The 19847-nt window shown below is 38.9% G+C and overlaps 2 protein-coding genes across 4 annotated transcripts; one reads left to right on the forward strand and one right to left on the reverse strand.

Annotated features, from left to right (window-relative positions):
* Nucleotides 1-2610: 2610 nt before the first annotated feature.
* Nucleotides 2611-7636, reverse strand: morn4 (MORN repeat containing 4). Of its 3 annotated transcripts, XM_027024322.3 has the most exons (5): nt 7093-7633; nt 6459-6550; nt 5327-5441; nt 5054-5163; nt 2611-3717 (listed from the first exon to the last, which is right to left on the reverse strand). In XM_027024322.3, the coding sequence occupies exons 2-5, from the start codon at nt 6523-6525 to the stop codon at nt 3569-3571; spliced, it is 441 nt and encodes a 146-aa protein (XP_026880123.1). In that variant the 5' UTR covers nt 6526-6550; nt 7093-7633; the 3' UTR covers nt 2611-3568. The 3 variants fall into 3 exon arrangements, with proteins under 3 accessions (XP_026880123.1, XP_081581072.1, XP_026880057.1); XM_081724946.1 differs by lacking the exon at nt 6459-6550 and having other exon boundaries at nt 7093-7636; XM_027024256.3 differs by lacking the exon at nt 7093-7633 and having other exon boundaries at nt 6459-6803.
* Nucleotides 7637-14255: 6619 nt separating this feature from the next.
* nkx1.2la (NK1 transcription factor related 2-like,a) lies at nt 14256-16463 on the forward strand. The gene is made up of 2 exons (XM_027025492.3): nt 14256-14484; nt 15620-16463. The coding sequence occupies exons 1-2, from the start codon at nt 14256-14258 to the stop codon at nt 16252-16254; spliced, it is 864 nt and encodes a 287-aa protein (XP_026881293.2). The 3' UTR covers nt 16255-16463.
* The last annotated feature ends 3384 nt before the right edge of the window (nt 16464-19847 follow it).

The raw sequence follows: 19847 nt of genomic DNA on the forward strand, positions 1-19847 counted from the left end.
ACTTAACCAATACAAAATCGTCAAGTTGCTTGTACCGGCTGAAGCAGACATGAGAATGAAGAATGCTGTAAGTATTGCAAGATGCTAGAATGTGATGGTTCTGGTCCCACCAAAAACTGAAAAGGGCAATGTAATTCTCAGGTATGTTTGACTGAGGTTAATGGACACAGCTCTGAGGATAGCAGGAGGGCATTATTGTGACACAAAGGAGATGCTGGAGAATCTGCAGCCGATGAAAGAGGCAGGAGTGGCCTGAACTTTGCACTTCCCTCCCACTAAGTGAGCCTGATTCACTCAAGTTGAGAGACTGGTGTCCACATGGGAAAGGATAAATGCTCCTCCTCTGCTGCTGCATTGGTACTTGTTATTGAGTTGTTTTTGTTGCTTGTCTTTTGCTTGTCTTAGTTATAGAATTTGCATGGCCCTATACAGAAGCCTGAGCAATATTTTATGTGTGCGCTACAACCTTTAGAGACTTTTTAAAAGTATTTTATCTACAAGTATAAAGAGCATAAGCAATGTAAATGCAGGTTACTCTTGAACATTTCAGATTGCTTATAAAGTGCTTCTGTCAAAGTACTTATGTAATGGTGAGTGGTATGGAGGCGGACGCAAGTGCGGAGAAGAGCGAGATTTATTAGGGGCAAATCCAGAGTCGTAGTACAGGGTCATAGAGCCAATATGTAGAGTACTAGGATACATGATAAACTAAACCAAAGCACACGAAGGCAAACGGGGGAAGCAGGCTACAACAGAGACTAGGAAATAACACACAGTTAAGATAACACATGAACTAACAAATGCAGATTTCGAAAAACAGACGCGCTTTCTAACACATCCAAACAGAGGAACAGGTGAAAGTAATGATGGGCATGGAAAACCAAACTAAGGAATGGAACCAAAGCACACAAGACAGGGAAACCATAGAACATGGAAGCTGGGAAGGACTAACCATGACAACTCAAGATCTTTTGGTTACAGTTTCTCAATTTATGCTATAAATTTGACAATTTTTTTCATTAAATATCAGTTTGGTTTAATAATCCTAATACCATATATAAAATATTTAAGCACTTCAAGCAGGTATGAAGTCTATATTTTATAACATTCTTGTTTGTAGCCTTGTCTTGCTCGGGTAAATGTACAACTAAACACATTACGTTGATTCGTAATCAACTAACATAAAGGTCAAATGCAGTAATTCTTTAATGGCTGGAAGTGTGATTAAAATGGTTAGTTATATATGCATTTCAAGGTTTGCTTACAGTTACCTGCATTAATGTACAAATGTTACAGGCTGTGTTTGTAGAAAACAGAAGAAACATGGTTAGGATTACTGCTTTGTCTCTAACTTAACAGTAGCCATTGTGATGAGGCATTTGTGCAGTTTCTTGGTATTATCAGGTGGTACCATTTTGCACAGGTGAAATCAATATACTTATGGTGCAGTCCCACAGAGTCAGTCCCACAGGTCAGCTCTGTCTTTCTTTAAAACCTTGCGCATTAAAAATATACAGAGAAAAATCTTCTGCTCCGTCAGCCTCAAATTCACTATATACCAAAAATGTCCCTTGACCACTGGCAATGTCTTTTGTAAACTATGCCAGCCTACAGAGTGGAATTTAGGTTTTATATAAGTGCAATATTAATAGGTAACGTTCATTCTTATTTAATTATAAATGTCTTAGTTTCTAAGCTTGAATTGAATTTTTTTCCCATTGTAAATACAACAGCATATCTATACTGAACAAAAATTTCCCACAGTGCAATAACATTATCAGTACTAATGATCTGGAAAAGACTGGGGTCAATACTGATGTGACATAGACGACTGCTGATACCTACTTAACTCAGCTATGATTCAGTGATCTAGAACAAATAAAAATGTTGTTGTATCTCAGGTGTAGACCACCAACGATTGCTTCAAAGATGTGCTATAAAGAAAACATTTCACTAAAAGGAACAAAACCAAAATGAACTAAAATTTCTTTCAGTATTGTACAGTACACTTGACACGATTTTCCATGCAATTTCATGGAATTACCACTGGAGGGCAAAGCGTGACCTGTTTTTGTTTTGTTTTGTTTTGTTTTTTCCCCCAAATGGTCTGTCTCAAGCAAATACTGGTACATAGAATCTTATTTATGAGGATCACTAGACCTAGGAAAAAGGATCACATATTTGCAAGGGTGAAATGAAATATAATGTTAGACATTTAATTTGAAACATGCATAAATAAGACTATTGATGAGCAGAGTACTTGAACTTAGTGGAATGATGACAGTGATTCAATAAGGAATTGAATGTCTAATTTCTTACCAATTAAAGCAATATCACTTGCTGAGTACTTTCTTAAAATCTTTTATTCCTCTCAGAAGTCAGAAGAAAATACATATTTTCTCCAATTCGACTCTAATCCCATTCTGTTCAAGTAAATACCAAAAATAATACACATTTCAGTGTCAGAGTATCTGATAAAGTGATCATTAAGCTCCTCTCATTGATACTAGGCATGGTACAAATATGTAACTAGTTAGCTAATCAACCAAAATCTCTGAAAAAAAAAAAAGTTGGATTTACAAGGTAGAACATTTTAAATAATCAGCTATATTTATTCAATAAATATTTATTCCGCCTTTTAAGTGTCCTCAATAATGAATTCATATGAGAGAAACACTAGTACTTTTTAACTGCCCAATACATATTACAATGCAAATTCATTATTTACAATTAACATAATCTGAGTACAAAACTGTCCTTCTATCATCAGTGATCCTGATATTATAGACATACTAGTGTTTAACGTGAATATGGTCAGAAGGAACACCCATGTAAACTTCATAGCCTGGACTACCTGATTTTGGTTAAAAGTACATCAACTTTGTACAATCTCAAAATAAGTCTACTTCATAGTTCTGATAATTTCTAAAATTAATACTGGTTATATAATGTATTTTTTCATGTGGTATAATGCACATTTAAGAAATGTGTTTTTATATACTTTTAAATTAAACAAGGCAAACAGTTTTTTCTCCAAGTATAAGAAAGTGCTTAAAATAGCATTTAAATAAAAGATGTAATGATGAACTTATTACATAAATAATGTGATACGGAAGGTGCACAATCACTGTCTCACAAAGGCAAATAAACTGGTTCTACACACACACACACACACACACACACACACACACACACACACACACACGCACACTCCTGCTTTTGCACCACTCTGAAGTCCCATGTTGTTGATGGTGACTTTGGTTTGTCCACGTCCAAAGGTTCTCAACTAGGTGGCAGCAAGAACCTTGCTTATTTTTTTATTTTTTAAGCCATAGGCAACCAAGGCAGAGCAGCACTGAGTAAGAGAAAGAGACAGTGAGAAGGGAAAGGAAACCCTGTTATCCAATCCTGAGGGTCTGCTGGAACATACACAGTGAGGGAGCACCTATGTGCAGATCCACAAGCACTTCAGCTCTTTGACCTTTGCCACTGCATTAGGAGTAGAGATTGGGGAGTTCATATGAGAGCAGCAGTTGGGAAATGGGGGTCGGGGTAGAGGGGTTTTCTGTCATACAGAGAGCCCGCGGGCTGTGGAAGCCGAGCTCCTGGCCCTCTGTACCACCGCCTGGCTCTTTTCCCGTTTCAGAAGCTTGTTATTGGAAAAGACGCCCTCATTCCGTGGAATGCCATGGGAACCATCTGGAAATGTCAATAGGCCTGCAAAGAAAGCCAACACAACACATAAGATGTTCATTTCCTCATTCATACTCAGTTTCCCCATTCATACATAGAAATGTTAGTTCTCAAGCAATTTGACCCATTTCTGCAAATGAAGTTTTTTTTTATTATTTTTTATTATTATTTTTTTTTATGTAGAGAAGTGAGGGACTGGTGATTAATCATTTGCCTCAAAATAGCTATGGCTCATTCAAGTGCTTTTTGAAAAGGTGGGTCTTTATATTTAAAAACAGCATGTAATTCAGAGATACTGACAGATAATGGGAGTTCAGTTTACCATCTGGCTGCTAGTACAGAAAAAGTGTCTTTCCTATCTCTTAAGGGGCTTTGGTTGAAGTCATGCTGTATTAGAGGCATGAAAGGTGCACAATATGGTGTGGTGAGAGAAAAGGGCATTTAGGTATGAGCCCTTTTTTGGCTTTGTATGTGATGTGGCAACAACCAGAAACCAATGAATCATGCAGTATGAATGAGTCATACAACTGCATTCTGCATTCTGTTTGCAGGTAGGCCTGCCAAAAATGAGCTGCAGAAGACCAGTCTTGAGATGACAAAGGATGGACAAGTAAATGAGTGGCATTTCTGGAAATAAATCCACGAATCCTCCTGATGTTATGTAAGAGAAACTGGTACATTAGGGTCATGTTAGTAACATGGTTAGAGAATATTAGCTGGTTGTTCAAGACAATGGTTAGATTTCTAGTATTTTCTGATGGCATGATAAGCGAGTTCTCAAAGGAGATAGGAAGATCTTGTGGGGAGGAATCACTGGGAATGTGTAATAGCTCTGTCTTGCTGTGGTTCAGTTTCAGATGCTGGGCAGCGTTCTATGTGGATTAACTCCTCTATCAAATTGAAGATGGAAACTAAGGCTCTTGTATCATGATCTTGCAAAGGCTAACTGACTTTGAAATGCTATGGTGTATGTAACTTTATTTTGAAAAATTTGTATGAGATCAACAAAAACACTGATCTCTTCAGGCAGCAAAAGTAATATTTGAATCACAGCATGATAACTTAAGCAACATAATTTTGCATAACTACTTAAGCAACATGATTTTCTAGTATTTTTTAAATTATGGTTATAACAAAAAAAAAAATTAAAAAAACACTATAAAATTCAAGAGACATAATAAAGTATTCCCATTTAGATATAACCATGCTTTGATATATATTCTCCTTTAAAATTCAAATGGAACATTTTATGATTGTTAATCCCAAATCTACATACATTAAGTGTATTTCCTTTAAAGACTAAGTAAAGATCTCATGTTAGTTGGAATCATGACCAACAAAAGGAAGGTAAAAAATGTACCATATCCCTCCACACGACCATTTTTGAATTCCCCTTCAAACTTCATCCCATCAAATCTGCTGAAGACTCCAACACCTTGGAATTTTCCCTGGGCAAACTCACCCTCATACCTTTGGGTAAGAAGTAAACCATGTTGAATGGTTCATAAAGAACACAGTTCATAAAAAACACAGTAGACCATAAAACCATTTATGTCAGGCTAACTAGTCTGAGGACTCAATAACATAAGATAAGGATAATGTCTAAGGATAATTTTATTAAATACTCCCTCACCTGGACCCATCAGGAAACATTAGCACCCCACAACCATGGAACAGGCCATTCTCAAAGTGGCCCTTATAAGAGGTACCATCAGAGAACTTCAGCTGCCCTACACCATGTCGCTTTCCTGAATAGCATACACAGTGGCAGGGCAAAGAAATTAAGATACCACATTTACTGAAGAGGATAGAATGGTCAAATATGAGGTGATTAAATACTTTAGAAGTTTGGATATATTGTTTGTAAGTAGTTTAAAAGGATGTAAAAGCACATTGGCTAATTTAACTTCTCATCTTGAGTGTTATTTTACCAAATTGCTGCATTTGTCAGATTCTGTACTGCATCTCATGGCTATGATCTACTGAAAACTTTTTAAATTATTTGGCCTTTTGGCAAAAAATGTTTCTTTGGCATGAACTAATTAGGCCTATTATGCAAGGTCATGTTGTACATGGCATAGATATCCAGAAGTGGAGATGCTGATTTCTGAAGAATGGTCATCACTCACTGGTTATTATTGGATTTATTTATTTTTTTATTTTTTTTAAATTTAAGGCCTATTATTGTCCAAGACAGTTTACGTGGCCGAGATGTTCCATTATGATACAAGGTACCCATAGTGCTGGAAATTTAAAAAAAAAGCGCTGCAAATACACAAAGCATATTCATCAAGATAACACGTGCAAATTCAGAAACAATACACATCCACTCACAACGCAACTAAGGAGAGCCAGGTGAAAGTGTTGTTTCCGGGGGATACCTAGAAAGGATGAACTTGTCATGTGACTGGATTTGCAGCGTTTCTACGTTTTTAAAATTTGCACCGCGTTTTGGAAATGTAGCAGGCATGTTTTCGTTTTGTTGAATATGCTTTGTGCATCTGCAGTGCGTTGCCTTTTCACTTGGTCTTCACGGGCACCGTAGCGATAGTGGTGCTAGGCATTTGTTACGGTTAATAACACTATTAATATTTTCTTTCTGTAAGAAGCATAGGTTAGCATACAAGCCAAACAACTGCTACGTTGAGTCTGCTATGCGGGCAGGCAACACTATGACAATGTCCTAACATAAAAGAACATGGTAAAAGAGCCTTTTTAAAATGAACTGCTGTAATCTTGTTGTCTTCTTTTGAATAACTACTTGCCTTCCTTCCACTCGCCACTGTACTCCTCTCCAGTGGAGTAAGTAAAGGAACCCCTCGTCAATGTCATACCTCCACCACCCTCCTCGTACAGGCTACACAGTAACATTAAGACAGGACGTTACAAGTTTTTGCACATTTCACATGCAATAAGCAGTAATATGCGTAACTGCCTGCTTAATGAACAGTAGCGCTATTGGCTATACTAATATCATTGTTAATATATTATTGCTAATATTTTCACAACGATCCGTCTTGATTACACAGAAGAGGCGTTGTATGTAACCTATTGCGTACAAACGCGGTAGACTGGCATCTCGTTAAGTGGTCTACGGAGACCCACAACCCTGTGTCAGTGGTAACGGAATGGTAAAAATATATAGCCACAGGAGTCTTGATAGGCTGCTGCGCAGGGTGCACATATAAAATATTTTCCGCAGTTAAATCTTAATGAATGAGGAAGACAGAGGAAAGAAAGACGCAAAACTGACGTTACCTAAAAATGAATCGACAATGAATGAATTAATCGCAGGATTGCGTATTCATGCTACAATACTGTATCTTACAATAAAAGACCAGACTAGCCGAGACCACAGCTAGTCATATCTAAAGTACATTCGAATAAAAAGACATTTACCTGTAAAATGTCTTTGTTGTCTCAAAAGCATGAAAAGCCTTTGAAGGTTTTCTTTAGATCGAATCACAGAAAAACCCCGGATCTCACTGCAGCTACCTTTACGAGAATAGGCTTTTCTTCTTGCTCGCTCCGCTTCTGGCAAGGCAGGTTAGACGCTTCCTGAAGGTCGGGTTGTTTTATTGAACGCTTTTCTTAGCGATGCATTCAAACTGTATGCTGATTGGCTGCGTCTTCACTACTGTAACACCGTTACTTGGTAGAATCGTGTCTGTCAAAGAATGATAGTGGTCGCGTTCATGGGAATGCGGTTAACCAACGCACAGTACTTGAGGTAGGCTATTTATTTATTTAATATATTTAATAACTATATATATATACGCTTTCTTTTCACATGTTTTAGATGTAGGTTTATTTAACTTGTATTACACCTACCTAAACTAAATACACGAGCTGACACAAAAGCATATCAGTATGGATAAAACATCTAACAGGCACGTCTCTTACACATGCCCTCGTTCCAGCACCCACTAACAATAGCTTCTGGAATGTTTTATTCTGTTGAGCTACCTTATTCTACATGAAAGTTTTACTCATTACCCACTTGAATCCAAAGGCCGTGCCCAGTGTTGTTAATCCATGTTTGACCCCCAAACACATGTGTCCTGTAAAAGGCTTGACTTAGGTTCTGAAACCACATTTCTGACTTAATGCATGCCATCTAAGTCTCCTTCAAAAAGTTAGTGAACCTATTTTTCAGTGCAACTGACCCACCGGCCTCTGTTTGACAATTGATGTCTTCATACCATACAGAACAATCAAATCAGAAGTAGGTATTTATGACTGTCTCTATAAACTCAAAGAGCTGATAATGGGAAATGTCGATAAAAATCGCACCCTTGAGATGTATTGGGTTCACTACTCAAGCTCAGTTCTTGCTCTAGAACAACCATGAATTATATGTGGATATAAATCAAGCATCATCAAAGTAAATGACTGCACATCACATGGCCTTATATTCTAGCAAGGTTTGCTGTATATTTCGAGCTATTAAATAAACTAATGTAGCTTAATGTTTGGTCTGAAACCACTGCTACTTTCTTTCCAAATATCTGATTACACACACACACACACACACACACACACACACACACACACACATACACACAAGGGGAGAGAGAAAGATAGTGAAGATAGATAATTTTTATTCACTTGACCTTCGGTTCTTAGTTTGTAAACTCGTAAATACAAACAAAACTGTGGACTAATTTAGACTCCTTTAGTGATTATAGCCCTTCACTGGTTGTAAATAAGCATGGGCAGTCGACCCCATATACTCCAGAGTGACAGGATGGGTCGTGTAAGCATCACTACACATGAGTGCCCATTTAGTACTGCATAATACACACACCAAACACACTCGACTACAAACACACACACACGCGCGCACACACACACACACACACACAAAACCCTACACAATGACTCTGCTCTCCTTGCAAGAAAAATCACAAAGGTCAACCTCTAGTGGTGGGGGAGGGTGGAACAGAGGTTGTCAATGGTCATCTCTCTCTCTGAGGCTTAATTGACCCATAATTCTTTCTATGCCAGAGGACATGATGAGAGCTGTTGGGTGTGAACCGTACGTTCCAGACCAAGGTGAGCCGGGTTGTGCTGTCATCCTGTCACATGCACTGATGATAAATGTCCTGGTCTAGTGCTCTGGTAACTATGACATTATGTAAGTGTCTGTCCTTCTATATTACAAAATTGTCAATATCAATCCATATCTATATTCATTTTTTAAGCATGATCTTTTTGCCAAAGAAACACTGCAGAGATAGTTGAATATTTTTCAATCATTTGAAAAAATCAGATGCCTTCATAGTGACTATTTAGCTACTAGAAGAACCTGAAAGATACTTGCTGACCTCCAAATTCTCAGTGGATTTTGAAATTTTGAAAGTATAGATTTGTAGATAAACTAAATTTGTAGATAATTAAATTGTAATAATAAATTTATATTCCTGTTCAAGCATCACCTTTAAGGATTCAGGGAACAGTGGAATATGAAATTATTTCATATGGACTTGTTGCAACTTCAAGCATAAGAATAAGAGCAAAAGCTCTCTTGAATAGGGGATAGTCTGATAAAGAAGAAGTTTTTGTATATTGTATAGTGTATATCAGTAATGTGTTGCTAAAGTATTTTGCAATCTAGTGCTGTCTTGAAGGTATAGAAAGATATGAGTTTAAATGGAACATTTCACATAGGGACACACACACACCTTGCTCACAGCACTGAATCATATAGGAAGAAACAGAGCAATTAGGGTAGAAATGAAGGGGAATCACAGGGGGAAATGGCTGATGAAGACTTTATTGATTAGCGAGGTTTTACTGATCCAGCTTATACTATAGCAATTACAGTGCAGTCATTAGAGACCAGTGCTACAGGAGGCCTTCATAGCAACTGCTGTCTAAACACAGCAGACAATCATCCTCTCGGTATACCTCACCTTCTCCACAAAGTTGCCAGTGAGTACCTTTCACAGAAGTTCCAAAACCCATTGCAATAAAATTGAGGGATTTTCATCTGTATGCATGTGTCTCTGCCATGCTTACAGCTTCTGCTTTTCAGAAACCACAGTAGTATAGAGAAATTGGAAGAGATGAGGAAGAATTATACTCTAGATAATGAGACTACTTTGGCCAATAATTCTATTACAGGTATGTCAGATGATGTGTAATGTGTAGCTTATATTCAGCTTTGATATAGGGTCCATGTTGCAGCACCATTGGTAAATATAATAGGGGAACTATGTAGGAAAAAGTATATCAGACATAGACCTATAGTTTAACTAATTTTAGAAGTAGGATAGACCTGTAAGCAAATGCCCTGAAAGGTATAACCAATCTGTAAAATGATATGCAAACTACATGTGAAAACTATATACAAAGAATATAAACTAAACTCACAGACAGCATAAGATCTGGTGTCATTAGATATAACATTTGAGAGATATATATAATAAAAATAAAACTGTAACTGTCCTGCTTTTAAGTTGCCTGATATACTGGATATTAAACACATACTTATCATACTTATCCCTTTTCACTGTAGAGCATGCCAAGACTGGATTAAGATTGTAGACCACACATCGGCACTGTTTCACAGTCAAATTCACAGATCAGCCAGCAGTGATAACAGCTTTAGAACTGGGAGCATGTCTAACTACAGACCAGCAAGGACAGCCGAATTCACAGGGAGGGTAGCAGAGGGTGAAGTGGTGTGTGTTAAAGGGACAAACACAATCTGTTTCCTCCCCAAATAGAGATGAATCTGGCTCTGGCTCCTTTCACTCAATCAGCCATGCTCAGTCAGCTCTGCCCATGCCTCGCTCCCTCTAAACACCCATAACCATTAATCCCAGACACACTATTTATATTTTCTAATTGTGAAGAGGATGAAATATCAATTATGGTTAGGGCTTAATTGCCCTTCATAAAGTTACCCCCACCCTCAGCTTTAAAGTGGGCTATTTAAATAATGTAACTAATAGCCCTCTCCTTTACGTACAGAATACATCCTCATTGTTGTGTGCGGTGAGCGTGAGAGTTGCTCGTAATTTAACGGGCAATCGAGGGAAGGCGTGCAGGTGGCACCAGGGGACTCGTTAAGTGTTAATGAATTATGACATGACCTTCTGAGAACAATGAACAATTAATGTGAGCATTGACTGACAGGACTTCACATCTGCTCAGGCCCATATCGCACATAGGTGCAAGTGTGTGTGTGTGTGTGTGTGTGTGTGTGTGTGTGTGTGAAAACATTTTTAAAGAAGGTTGTAGTTTCACAACAAACACTGGAATATCCATTTAATTCAGGCCACTTAATTATGCTCCAAGGTGGGATCCTAAACATACACTGTCACTCTATATAACCTCTCCTGTCTGATCTGATTTTAACCTCTGAATTTTAACGCCTATAAATACATTTAGTGCTATGCATCTGCAAATACCTGACACAAGTCATGAGTATAGAGGTGATTAGACAGTGATAGAAGTCAATAGAGATTTACTCTGTCTTCAAAGCACTGCCACTTCAGGTGACACAGGGAGACTATGGCAGGTGTAGCCTGGCTCTCTCTCCACATAGAAATGCTCCACGTGTGCAGCTCTACATTCAGAGAAAGCTACAAAAATATGTTCTTCTGTGAGCTACTTTCATCATGTGGAATTACAAAAGCATAATGTTTTAGTTTTGTTTACAGAGAAAGCTACATGGCTTTTTCATACTGTGCATCCAAATCAAACTGCCTTCTGTACAGTAAAGCAAATCACATTTACCACTAGAGGGCATACTCACATTCACATGGAGTTATTGGGATAGTTGCAAATATGCGAACTGACCTTTACCTCAGAGTGTCTGTGCGTGCATATGTGTGCGGGCAGGAGTGGTGCCTGTTTGTGAGTAAGTGACAGTCCCTTGCCGTAATTACCCTCTCCTGCAATGATGCGGCCTCTTAACAAATCGCCCAGCGACTTCCCACATCTGCTCCATGTCAGCATCTGGCAGAGGCGTTCACCCATCCCGGACGCTGCGGAGAGCCCTCATTATGGCCACCACCAAGCAGCTAGAGCTACTAGGACAATTAAGGGGCAACACAGCCGACCTTGTGTTTGCCTCAGTGCCCTCCACTATTTCTTTCACATCCAGTAGAGAGCTGCAAAAGAGAGAACTCTGCAACTCCATTAATGTTTAAGAACACCTATATGATCAGTATGCCTTCAGTAATAAGTTGTTAGATAACTTGTGCTTGTGATTGTCCAGTGATTCACTGACACTAGTTCTTAACTTGACACACAGAAGAATTCAGTGATATCTTCTAAACACTTTAGGCATCTTTGCATGCACCATATTGTCCATCCATGCTATTAGTGTCCTCAGCATATCTCTGCTTGTATGTCTTTCATTCAGACCAAAGAAAGAAGAAGAGCTCATGTAGGTTTTTATATTCTGAAGCTCCAGTCTTGAAGAGCTAGTGGCTATTCTGTGGTCTTTTCTCCAAGCATGCTTTAGACAGAAATAGAGAGGACAGAGGCTGACAAAGGGAACCTTTGTGTCTGTGAATGGATGTGACTCCTGTCATTATATGAATTACCCAAGGTTTAGCTGACAGTGCCAGTCTTACTGGTACTTTGATGACTTTATGAGTCCTGGAGGTGGGAATGCAGAACCAGAGGGTGGGTTTGTCCACAAGTGTGCCCTCTCCCCAGGTGATCCTATTCTCTGGCTGTGAGCTCCTCTGATCTCCTCTGCCTGGCGCATCTCTCCATGAAAGTAACTGCCCCCAGCAGCTGTTGCTCTTCTAAGGCATCCTCCTCTTCTCTTGTGACTTTTATGCTACCAGTACCTGTATATGCATTGTCACTGAGACAAACTTTTGTGTCCCAGCCCTGTGTAAACAGATGTGTGTGCGGTGTGGGCCACAGAGAGGAAGTTGTAAACTACCAAGAAGAGCGCATTCATATGGAACCCTCTCAGTTACTGGGCTAACACATGCTAATGAAGACAAACAGTGATCTCAGTAGTTCCAGACACTGGCTGATGTTTGACCATGGCACAATCTAGAAACATTCACTGTCACCTACTACTAAAAAGCAAAGCAGAACAAAAAGACTCAGGGAGAGTGACGTCAGCCTCAATAATAAAGCACAAGCAAGTGTAGGAAATGACATGCCAGGCAAGAATTAGGACAGCGATTTAGCAGCCTGTAAAATAATTTTTTGTCTGTACCATTGTCACACTGTCTGTGCACTTTATATCTGAAACATAAATCAACTAAATATGTAGAGAGAGTGTGAGAGAGAAAATAAAAATTGAAGTACACAAGGTTTCCAGAGAAACGGGACATTTTGGACAGAGTTCCTTTATCAGCTGAAGTGATAAATACATTCCCCTGGGATTTGTGGTTCCTAAAATGTAATGCTAACAGAAATGAGACCAATACTGAATCGATGGTTAACAGAGTCCCATTAGTGCTCAGTACTGAAACAAGATCAAGACTGATATCTATTGATTACACAGATATAAAATGCAGAAACCGTCCTTTTAATTTTCCTCTGTTTAAGGGGGAAATACCATATAGGATGATATTTGAGATATTTTGTTAAATACGTCTAGTAATTTAGCTACCTAGTCACTCTAATAATTTAAAGGCAACCCCCTACTACACTCTTTCAATGAGGCGATGCGTCGTTGGCCAATTTTATCACTGCTGGACACCCGCTGAACGTATTGATCCAGACGGTAGCAGCTATCATTCGATAACAGGCTCGTAGACTTACCGTGATATAAACTGTAAAATATGAAGAAGGATGAGCTAATTATTAACGTCAATAGATGAAGAATGGAAGTATAAATCGCTGGGGGGAAACCCAAATAATTAGCCGAAATAATGTTTGATAGTGTAGACCAGGAGCGCCAAAGTTGGGTCCTGGTGACCGCACCGCATAGTTTAGTTCCAACCATAACCTTACACACCCGATCCAGTTAACCAAGTTCTTCAATAGAATCTTTATATTAGATCCTCTGTAGAACGGCGGGTTTCCAGGACCTGAGTGGGCAACCCTGGTGTAGACTGAATATGACAGGTTTTTGGGTAGGCTGTCTTAAGAAATCGATATAAATCTAAGTTCGCTGTGTAAAATTCACAGATAAGTCATGACACAGCTAAACTGTTATTAAATGTGAGCATAACGAACACCGCAGTTGTACTCACTGAATAAACTCACCGTACTCACTGGGATGTGGCACAATTTATTGACTTAAATTAGCAGAATAAGACAATTAAATGAGATCTGTTTAAGTAATAACGGTTCGTTTGCATGTCACGTGGGTGATTCAGAGCGCGGTGCTTCGAACGGAGCTGAGTGAAAAGCAGAGTTAAAGCGCGCGCGCCTCTTCATCGACCAACACTTGACCGAATCGCATCCGACGAGAGTCTGCGCACAGGTTCGTGTTTCTAGGACAAACGCTGTCATTAAGTAGGCAAGGGATTATATGGGCAACACGATAAACCTAGTAAAATCTAGCGACCTTGTTCCTTTGCCTAGTGCCTTGGTGTCTTTTATTGGGGGGGGGGGGTATTATATGACTCAATATGTTTGAGTATCAGGAGTCAGGAGTAAAAACAACCACCAGTCACAGAATTTCGTTTTCTATTATTGACATTTTGGATCCCAAAAAGTTCACACATAAAAAGTTAGTTGGAAATTCGCAAAAAAGCAGCGAGTCATCTCATACCGCAAAATTTGGAAATTTGAACAGCTCATTTGCTGGCAAAGAAGGTCCTGTTCCCGCAGAGGCACCGTACTTCAACAAGGATCCAGGTATGGGAGATACCCTTCTCCATTTTATAAAAAAAATTTTTTTTATCTATGTGTGTATGTGTATTGTTTTTTACTGACATGTTTGTGGGTAATACTCAGGCGTTATTTGCTCTGTTAAAATAAACCCTATATATATATATATATATATATATATATATATATGTGTGTGTGTGTGTGTGTGTGTAAGCTTAAGTGTTGCTGTTGTGCGAGAAATACGAATCATTCAGAAATACAATAATTGATTTGATTCCCATTGTTACAAAAGACTGCTACTGTTCCCTTCTAAGAGTGTATGGAATTTTAACTATTTTTATACGGCCTTCCACTAATTTCTAAGGCTATATTTCCTTTTAACAATCACATTGGGTTGCTGCCGCAGTTGAGTGTGTGATTGGCATTGGGGCAGTAAGGACAGATAATTGTTTAAATCGTCCCATTGAGGATGCCTGCGCTCACTTTGATCGATATCCCATTACTGGATCCTGCATATCTCCCTCCAGCACCTTGCAGGTACAAACTTCAAACCCCTTCCATGTCTGATCCCAAATATCGCTCGATTAAAACTTCCCTTTAAATAGATGACATTTATCGATTTGACGACAAATATGAAACTCTATTAGCACGTCACGGGTAGATGGTAGAGCTGGATTTAACCGGGATTTCTTTCCTCAACATGACATTTGAAGCGATTTGTGATTTATAAATTATTAAGGGATTATAGCACAATCCACCCAAGTCCCCCTTCTTAACCTTCGCCTCGTTCCACACACACAACTCTCGATCCTATCTTTACAATACTGCTCGCTACTCGGGGCATGGTCCAAATTCCACAAATTAAACTTGTGGGATTTCACTGCTGAATTAACCAAGGTAAGAGGGGTTACATTTATGTTTGTATATAGACAAATTAAAATACCTGTTTTCATATTTTGGACATTTGGACATCTAAAAAATGCTGTTAATATGTCATTAGAGGTTTCCACAGATTTCATATTACTTTGCTAGACCCCAGCCAGTCTGTTCTGTCATTCAAATCGTCCTCGTTCGGTGACTTGAGCGTTTCATTCTTAACTGTTCGGTTTTTAAAAGCAAGTAAAACTAAACCTTTTTTTTGACACCCTGTTTAAATTAACAGACGGATGTACAGTGGAAGACCACCGGGACTGTTTAAGACCACATGCTGCACATAAAGTGGATTCAGCTACAACTCTCGGTGATATTCACTCTGGCCTATCGTCCGGTGAGGACCCAGCTGATGGTGACGAACAGAGCAGCAATATTACAGACGTATCAGTCGCAGACGACCCGATGCGCCACCGACGACGCAGGTCTGATCATGGCTGCGCGAAGCCTCGCCGCGCCAGAACAGCGTTTACTTACGAACAACTCGTAGCTCTGGAGAACAAATTTCGCGCTACGCGTTACCTGTCCGTGTGTGAGAGACTAAACCTTGCACTGTCGCTGAGCCTGACTGAGACTCAGGTTAAGATTTGGTTTCAGAATCGCAGAACCAAGTGGAAGAAGCAAAACCCTGGGGCTGACGGCACGATGCAGCCGAGCTCGAGCTGTAGCTCAGGTTCAAGCATCAGTCGCAGCGCGGGAGCATGTGGGCCCGTTCCAGCCGGATTCCAGGCTTTCACACCTTTCAGCACCGGAAATATGATCTTCCACACTTCTACCGCTATGCCACTATCACCCACTGGTGGCGTGTTGCATTCGTTTTTACCCAGTGGCTACCTGCAGCCATCCTTCTTTCCGCCTCATTTATGAAGTCTCACAAGGTGATATAAAATGACGCTTAAAAGGGCAAAATGGGAAATCACTGAATCTAAACTGACATCGGATCGTACACGTCGCAAAGCAAGCAGAATCAAGTGTCATTCTCAGAAACCCGGATCTTCAAACTGGTCTTTTGGAATGGCTGCAAATGGCTCCAGCATTCCCGTCTACACTGACTGCCCCCCAGATCTGCCGATAACAAAAAGAACGGTTTGAAATGGGGGGGGGGGTGTTATAACTTTAGTGGACCATATTGTAACTCGGTTCAAAATAAAGTTTTATTTGAGCCTTCACATATGTCTGGTATTCATACAGTTCATCTGTACAGATATATGGTAGCAAGGCATGTGCTTGTAATAAATGCAGATTTACATATCAAATGTACTATAACAAAAACAACAACGATGATAATAATAATAATAATAATAATAATAATAATAATAATGAGCATTAGAAATCATCTTATGGGAAGTTAGGACTGAGAAATTAAGTACAAAATAAAAGCTGGTTGAAGCAACTGCAGTTACTCCTTGATTTTACCCAAACATTCCCAAAAGAATGACCATAATGGCAAAATGTTGGTCTAACATAGTGAGATTCTCTCTCTCTCTCTCTCTCTCTCTCTCTCTCTCTCTCTCTCTCTCTCTCTCTCTCTCTCTCTCTCTCTCTCTCTCTCTCTTACACACACACACAAACGCACCAGATAAACATCCAGGTGGTAGACGTCATAATACAGCCATGTCATTTGTCACAGCTGTATTGCAAATGGCAGTCAAATAAATATCATCTGGTCAGCAGTTTGTGGTCAGAAACTGAACAATGAAGAAGTAACACCCCATATATATATATATATACACACACATTCCAGGGAGTAACTGCAGTGCACTTTAGTTAAAGATGTAGAGGAGGTAAACATTTCACAAGGTTTCTAGTGAAACAGGATGTTTCAGACAGTGGTCCATTATCAGCCAACCTAGTGTCATGCCCTGAGCAAGAGAAGTGGCCCAGCAGGGTGAACAGGATATAGTTCAGGAAATGGTTTTGCTCCCACAGATACTGAACCTCTCACCAGCCAAGCTCCTGACCACTCAGGGGAAAGAGCACATTCTGCCATTCAAAATTGAGTACTAGAAAAATAAAACAAACAAAAATCTTTTTTATTCTTTTGCTTTATATTATCTATTGAAATGGTATATATTTAGCACCAGTTCATTCACACCAGACAAGGCCAAAGATGCAAACTGTGCCAAGGAATTGTATGTATATGTGTGTGTGTGTGTGTGTGTGTGTGTGTGTATATATATATATATATATATATATATATATATATATATATATATATATATATATATATATATATATATATATATATATATATATATGTATAGTTTGTAAGTGTGTGTGTGTGTGTGTGTGTGTGTAAAATGCAGTATTATTTATTTATCCTTGTTTATTTAATAATATACCTAGGAACAGAGCATGGGAGCTACCAGGAAATGTGCAGTATAAATAGTCCAGCATATAGTCACAGTACATATGCCAGTTGCAAGAGAACAATAGAACGTTTTAGAAAGTTGATTCTTAAAAGTCACTGAGGTCAATAGTCGGCACCATTGCACCATTACAACACCAGTTCTATAATATAGTTGTACCACTAGGGGGCAATACAGATCCATTTTTTAAATTCAAGTCATCCTCGAAGAAAGTCAGGTATGCATATACGTTTTAAATCTGAATGAAACTCTAAAGTCGTAACGGAAAGTCGGTTATCTGACCCAAAGATGCATATATGCATATATGTAAACTTCCTAATTAATATTTTTAGCGCATTCAGAAACTATATAAAGAACATATCCCATATATTATTTGCATATATGCAGTGAAAGGGAATTGGAATTATGATGCCTTATAAGTGTGTATTATGTCAATCTAGAATGTTTTCATAAGTAATTGAGTCACTTACCATACATCCCAAGAGCTTTTTAAGAGTGTCTCATATCTTATGAAGAGGCAAACCCTTCAGCTTATGAGGTATAGTGTTTGTTTTTTTTTCATAGGAGGCACAGGCAGAATGAAGAGATACCACAGGGCAATTAGACATACCTCCTACTTAATTCAGAGAGAGGGGAGCAGAAGGGAGACTTTATAACATAAGGAATATGAAGGAACATATAAAATGCACAAGATACACTTTAAATTTTAATCTACATTTTTAGATGCTTTTTTTGTGCAAAACTCTCTCTCTCTCTCTCTCTCTCTCTCTCTCTCTCTCTCTCTCTCTCTCTCTCTGTGTGTGTGTTTGTGTGTTTGTGTGTTTGTGTGTGTATGCTTCCAAATGCTTGTATCCATGACAGATAGACTGAAAGTCTGACTATAAGTCTACTCCTTTTGCTTCATCCAGTCTGTTACTCCATCTGTGTTCTTCACTGTGCAGCCCACATCAAGCTAGTTCATTCTTCCAAGTATCATTTCATCCAAGTACCATTTGGTCAGGCAAAGAGAGGAAGAATTTATCATCTTTTTATTTTACTGATCAGAATGAATCAGAATGTATTTTTGAGGTTGATAGAAACTTTAGGAAGCTGAACCTGTATCACCTTTCACTCCTGCAACTCACCCGTTGACCAGACAGAGCAAGAGGAGTTTCTCTCAGATATTACTTATCCAGATTATTCAGTTACTTACACATACACACTTTAAGATCTTTAAAAGGTCTTTTAAGAGTTAATTGCAGAATTACAGTGGGAAAGAAACACTGATTGCTGTGTGTGTGGTGAGGGGATGGGGGTACTGTATGTTCTATATTAGGGCAAATGAGCAAAGCATGATGGGTAAAGAGAATTCCATCATTGGTTGTGTGCCAGAGGGCCTCACCATTCAAACCCTTTTCTTTCTTTTATAGTTTGATAGCTCAGTGTCATGAGAGTGCACTAAGAGGGTGCTAAATGACTGGTCAATATTGCATCTATTTTTTCACATATGCAGACAGTGGCGTGATGCAGTGTTCTATGGAACACTCACCTCTCTCTGCTGTGGGCTGATGTAGATGAAGTAGCTAGAGCCAGTGATTTATCTCTGTCTTACTGTTCTCTGACACTCATCTCAGATGGGAAGTTCTCTTTAAAATAGGTCTGTTATATATGTATAACTAGGTAAGTCTCTAAATAGGCTTTTTGTCTACCTCTGCATTTTTGCACTGTGTATAGTCCTGCATGGGGCCCACTGTACTTATTCACAGGAAGAACACATTGCCTCTAGGAATAACCACTGGGGAACAAATTGTCTATTTTTGTTATTTTATTCTAAGTGGCCTTGGTCATATGCTCTGAAATCATTGTGCTTTTATTTTGGTTTTACACATCTCGTGTCAGCCATGTCATTTAAGACATGGCAAACTCTCAGAGGGTGTGTGTGTATGTGTGTATATATGTATCTATTTTTATGTGAAATATGCCTAGGAATGGTTTGATCTCACTCCTATTGTCTTGAAACATTAGCTTGCTCTTTTCCAGGGCATAACAGTTTAAATCTTTTGCTCTTTTTGTCTATCGTGTCTTATTCTTCCACTGTGGTCAGGGCCTTGT

This window comes from Electrophorus electricus, chromosome 12 (genome assembly GCF_041902795.1).
Source record: "Electrophorus electricus isolate QZ-2024a chromosome 12, ASM4190279v1, whole genome shotgun sequence".
Classification (NCBI taxonomy): domain Eukaryota; kingdom Metazoa; phylum Chordata; class Actinopteri; order Gymnotiformes; family Gymnotidae; genus Electrophorus; species Electrophorus electricus.

What these genes read in the sequence shown, in the direction of transcription:
- nkx1.2la (XM_027025492.3), top strand. Translation starts at nt 14,256, where the DNA reads ATGTTTGAGTATCAGGAGTCAGGAGTAAAAACAACCACCAGTCACAGA. An exon ending in GTACTTCAACAAGGATCCAG is followed by an intron (nt 14,485 to 15,619) that starts GTATGGGAGATA and finishes TTAAATTAACAG; the next exon opens with ACGGATGTACAGTGGAAGAC.
- morn4 (XM_027024256.3), bottom strand. Translation starts at nt 6,564, where the DNA reads ATGTTACTGTGTAGCCTGTACGAGGAGGGTGGTGGAGGTATGACATTG. An exon ending in CAGTGGCGAGTGGAAGGAAG is followed by an intron (nt 5,442 to 6,458) that starts GCAAGTAGTTAT and finishes TATGCTATTCAG; the next exon opens with GAAAGCGACATGGTGTAGGG. An exon ending in ATGTTTCCTGATGGGTCCAG is followed by an intron (nt 5,164 to 5,326) that starts GTGAGGGAGTAT and finishes TCTTACCCAAAG; the next exon opens with GTATGAGGGTGAGTTTGCCC.